Source organism: Atta cephalotes (assembly GCF_000143395.1).
Source record: "Atta cephalotes unplaced genomic scaffold scaffold00039, whole genome shotgun sequence".
NCBI lineage: Eukaryota > Metazoa > Arthropoda > Insecta > Hymenoptera > Formicidae > Atta > Atta cephalotes.
The window spans coordinates 1,060,507-1,065,144 of record NW_012130103.1 but is presented as its reverse complement, the minus strand read 5'-3'; the positions used below and the strand labels follow the sequence as shown (position 1 = coordinate 1,065,144).

General features: G+C 26.6%; 1 protein-coding gene across 1 annotated transcript; it reads right to left on the bottom strand.

Moving 5' to 3' along the window:
- Positions 1-851: 851 nt before the first annotated feature.
- LOC105622009 (E3 ubiquitin-protein ligase RNF181-like) lies at positions 852-1,433 on the bottom strand. Its single transcript, XM_012203441.1, has 2 exons — positions 1,128-1,433; positions 852-986 (listed from the first exon to the last, which is right to left on the bottom strand). Exons 1-2 carry the CDS (start codon positions 1,431-1,433, stop codon positions 852-854), a joined length of 441 nt encoding a protein of 146 aa, XP_012058831.1.
- Positions 1,434-4,638: the final 3,205 nt, after the last annotated feature.

Sequence of the window (4,638 nt, the reverse complement as noted above, 5' to 3'; positions counted from 1 at the left end):
TCACCGATATAAGAGTGAAAAAAAAAGGATGAATAAACCGCCAATTACTTTAACTTCGAGTAATATTATTTGTATATGCCGAACGATTATGCCGTTTTCAGCGCAACATATTTTGGCAATTCTCTTTGGTGATATGGTTCATAGCGATCGTGTATTGGTGAGAAAGAGACAGAGTGAAAGCGAGAGAGAGTGAGAGAATGAGTGAACGAGCGAGAGAAATTGAGAGAAAGAGAGGGAGAGAAAGAAGTGGAGAAAGAGAAAGAATGAGAAATAGCATGAAAGAAGATGAAGAAATCGGAGAGAGGGAGAGAAAGAGGAATAAAAGAGTAAACCAAACGAACAAAATAAAAATCAGAAGTTTCTATACTTTTTACGGAGATTGTTATAGTCTAAGCGCACACTGATCAAGGCATTCGTCGCTCGGCAAAAAAACATAATACAATTATTAATATAAAATTTATAACAGAAATAAAAATAAATGAAGTTAATATGTACACTGTATAATAAACATTATTTCCTATTAATAATTCATGTCTTTTTATTCAATCATCTTTTGCATCGTAAAATAAAAAACAATATCTCGTATATTCTACATCATATATATAACACAAAATATATGCTCTATATATTTTTTTTATATATAGTTTTTGATTATATATACGAGACATTTTCTTTAATAAATTAATATAAGTTTTATCAATATATATATATATTGATTATGCAATCGCTAACTATCTTTTCAACTAATTTAAGATTCTAGTTAATGATGATGAACATTTTCATTAGTGATATTTTTCAACTTATATAATATAAAGTGAAAGAAAATTTTTTAATTAAATATCACACATTTACTACGTAAACATAGAATTATGCAGTGATTCCAAATCCTTCTCTCTTTCTACCGCTCGTTTCTTTTCTTTTCTGTACATTTCATAGTCTTCATCGTCTGTTGGCAATTCGTATCGACAGAGTGGACACGAGTTAGTCTGAAAATACAAAGTTATAAATATTTAATATGTAGCAATTAAATCTTCTTACATATTCCAATTCTGATTGTAATTATTATTTTTAATAACACGACACAATTTGTATATTATTTTTCTATATGTTCACTCAATTGATTCTACCTTTTCTAACCATGGTATTATGCATTCTTGATGAAATACATGCTGGCAGGGCATTGATTTGGCTTTATTGCCTGTCTCGAATTCTTTTAGACAAACGGGACACTGTTTGCTTTCATTGGATTCAATTTTAATTTCAGGCAAATTAGCCACAGCGTCCTTTGACGCTGGCGGTGGAAGTTCTGTATCTTGCCCGACCAAGTCCCACATGCCAAAATCCCGCAGGAACCGTGCCATTTGAATTAAATGATTCGGCGTTTCTCCGTCACTCAAAGGCGTCCAGCCCATCTCCGTGAAATAATCGGACATTTCGTTGCGATTGCTATAAAAGTCTATTTCACAGATAAAACGATATAATCGATCACATATAACGTTAGCGATGATAATTTCACTTTTATCTTTGATCTTAATAATCAAATTATTGTTTCGTGGACTTCTTGTAACACGTAGAGTTATCACTACACAACTGTGCGCAACTGTATAGTCAGTGCGTGTCTGTTAAAAACTTCGAATCATATGAAAATGAACAATCACAGTTTGGAGCACAGAACAAAAAGATGTTAGAAAGCTTTCGTTCAACTAAATGTCGAAGCGGACGTTATCGTAACTAAATTGTACATTGACTAGCGCAATATTAATCCTAAATAAAAATTAATGTTTTATGTTGTAAAATAATAAATATTAAAGGGATTTAATGCATGTGTTTTATTACAAAGAAGAATATAACTGAAGAATATTACTAAAAGAAAAAAAACATATTTTCTTTCTCATTTCTAAGTAGCTTTGTTAGCTACCATAGTCTGATAAAGAAATTCTCTATAAACAATAATTTTTTACTGAAAATATCAGACAGTATCGATTTATTAGTAATTACACTGATTGTTAGTCTTATCTGTTGTGTTTTTTAAGGCCTAAATTATTTTAATTTTTATAGTTATTATTTTTATAATGCATTGTTACGCAATAAATATTTGTATATGAATATAGTACAGACAGAGAGAAATCTGAAAGAGGACCGCCGCGCATTACTGCCCTCTGAAGAAGTCGATGTAAACTACAATATCCATGTTTTGCAGTGTTCCTGATAAAATAAATCGCTAAAATCATTGAAATAATTAAAATCTATCTAATTAATGTTCAGATTTTTCTCTGCCTGCATTCATTCAGTCAGATTTTATATTTAAGTTTGTCTTAAGTACAGTCTAAAGATGTTATGAATCAATTAGAAAATCGTAGCAAAAGTAGCGCTAATAGCGTATCCCCGAACGCACCAAATATAAGAAATGTATTTATTAATATCTTTAAAATAATCTAATTTTAATTACATTGTTGAAATTTAAAAGTACACACACACATACACATATGTATGTATATAAGTATTCAGATATAGGATGGGAACTCTTGAAACATGGCGAAATCAATGCGCTATTTTATCATATTGCAATTTGATTTGAATAAACTTAACTTCTTCTAATTGTAAAACAAACTACATTTAATTTAAAATTGTAAAGAAAATTTAAATGAATAAAAATGAATCAAAAGGCACTCCATCAATTTTTAACGGCAGTTCTTTTTTTCTCAGCAAATATCAAATTACATGTAACAATTAATATAACTATAGTATAACTCACGCGTAATATATTACAGTTATTATAAATACAGTTATTATAAATAAAGTTATATTCTTGTGGCAAATTACAATTAATTATAAGAGGTACGTATAACTTGAGATTTACTGGATTTGAGTATCTTTATTACATACGAATTTTCCAAAGTCTTCATAATTATTAGCAATTATAGAGACTTTAAACTTTTCCAATCATATATTGTTAATTTAAGGTTTACCAAATGATAATTTAGCAAAAATGAGTTAGAGGCCCTCCACCACCCCCGCCGATTTTATCGGCGATTTTATCGGCGGTCCTCTTTTCTTTGTAAGTATATTCATCCGTAAAAAAAAACGGGCTACTAATAAAATTAGGTAAGTATATTTAAAATTTATTTCTTATTTTTATGTCTAATCATTTTATTATATTTTTTACTAATTATATATTGCATTATGATTAATAAAATACGATAAAATAGTTAATAATTATATCTTTTTTAACATTATCTTTCATTGTAATCTTCTATATATTTAATGATACAATAATTGTTTACAATACGATGTACAATTATAAATGCTGTTCAAAATATAATAAAAATTATATTATAGGAGCTTAATTAACAAAATTTAGTAATGTGGGATTTATACGAAAACATCAAAATACATATAACACAAATTTTTCTAAATCTATATTTAATGAAATATTGAAAAAAGCGGAATGAAATACTAACAATAATTAAATCGTATTTACTATTAATTATTAACTTGCGATCATAAAACTTATTAATATCGCGATAAAAAGTCATTAATATATTTACGACAGCATTTTCATCACGTTCAAGATAACTATTCTAATAATTTGATCACATATCAAAGTCCCACTGCCGTAATATTCTGATTCTGATAGCATTCGATACAAAGAAGAACAATTTTCATAGTGAAGAGTGAACTTAATATTATTGAACTTAATTCCGATTCTACGTCAAATTCATAAGATCCATTCACAAAAGTTAAGCATTCCGTCAAACACCAACTATCTTGTTATAGGAGGGTGTGAATCTTGAATCTTTCAAACTACTTATGATAGTAATAATTTTGGTAGAATGTCAAATACAATTAACATTTTTATTGCATCTTTAATATAATATTAAAATTCGCGAGAAAATATGTTCTACCACACATTACTAAAAATCATTGATTAATAAAAATAAATGGATAGAATGATTTTCTTGTGGAATAGTGGTTACGAAGAAATATATTTAATAATAATAAAATACATAAATTATTGTAATTTTTTATATATATAAATACAAAAATTTCTCGGATACCAATTGTTCAAGATAAATTGAACTTGATAATAACGAATACTATTAAATTTATTGTATCAAATTTAAACTTAATGTGAACTGCCACTTCACCTACTTAATCATATCGTTATTTTATAATAAAACATTATATTTTACACTATACAGTGTCTACATATAATTTATCAAATTGACATGATAAATTTAATTATCGTTTTAATAAAAAATAATGATGTATTTAATAGGAACGGTGGATTCACATTAAATTTGACACTATAGATTTAACAGCGAATCATACTTTTATACGGAAAAATTTATTATATAAAATTTAACAATTCTTATTTTTCTGTATTTTAATTATTAATATCTATTAATATCTCACTAATATTAGGATACTTATTCCATTACTTTATATCTTGATTTTTTATACTCATACATTTTTAACTACATTCATGTGTTCACGATAACATTATTAAAAGAATATAAAGAATATAAAATTTTAAAAATTATCTAAATCGATAAAAAATCAAAATTTATTAAATACAATCTCATAATGTGCAATGATTTTATATATATATATATATATATATATATATATATATAT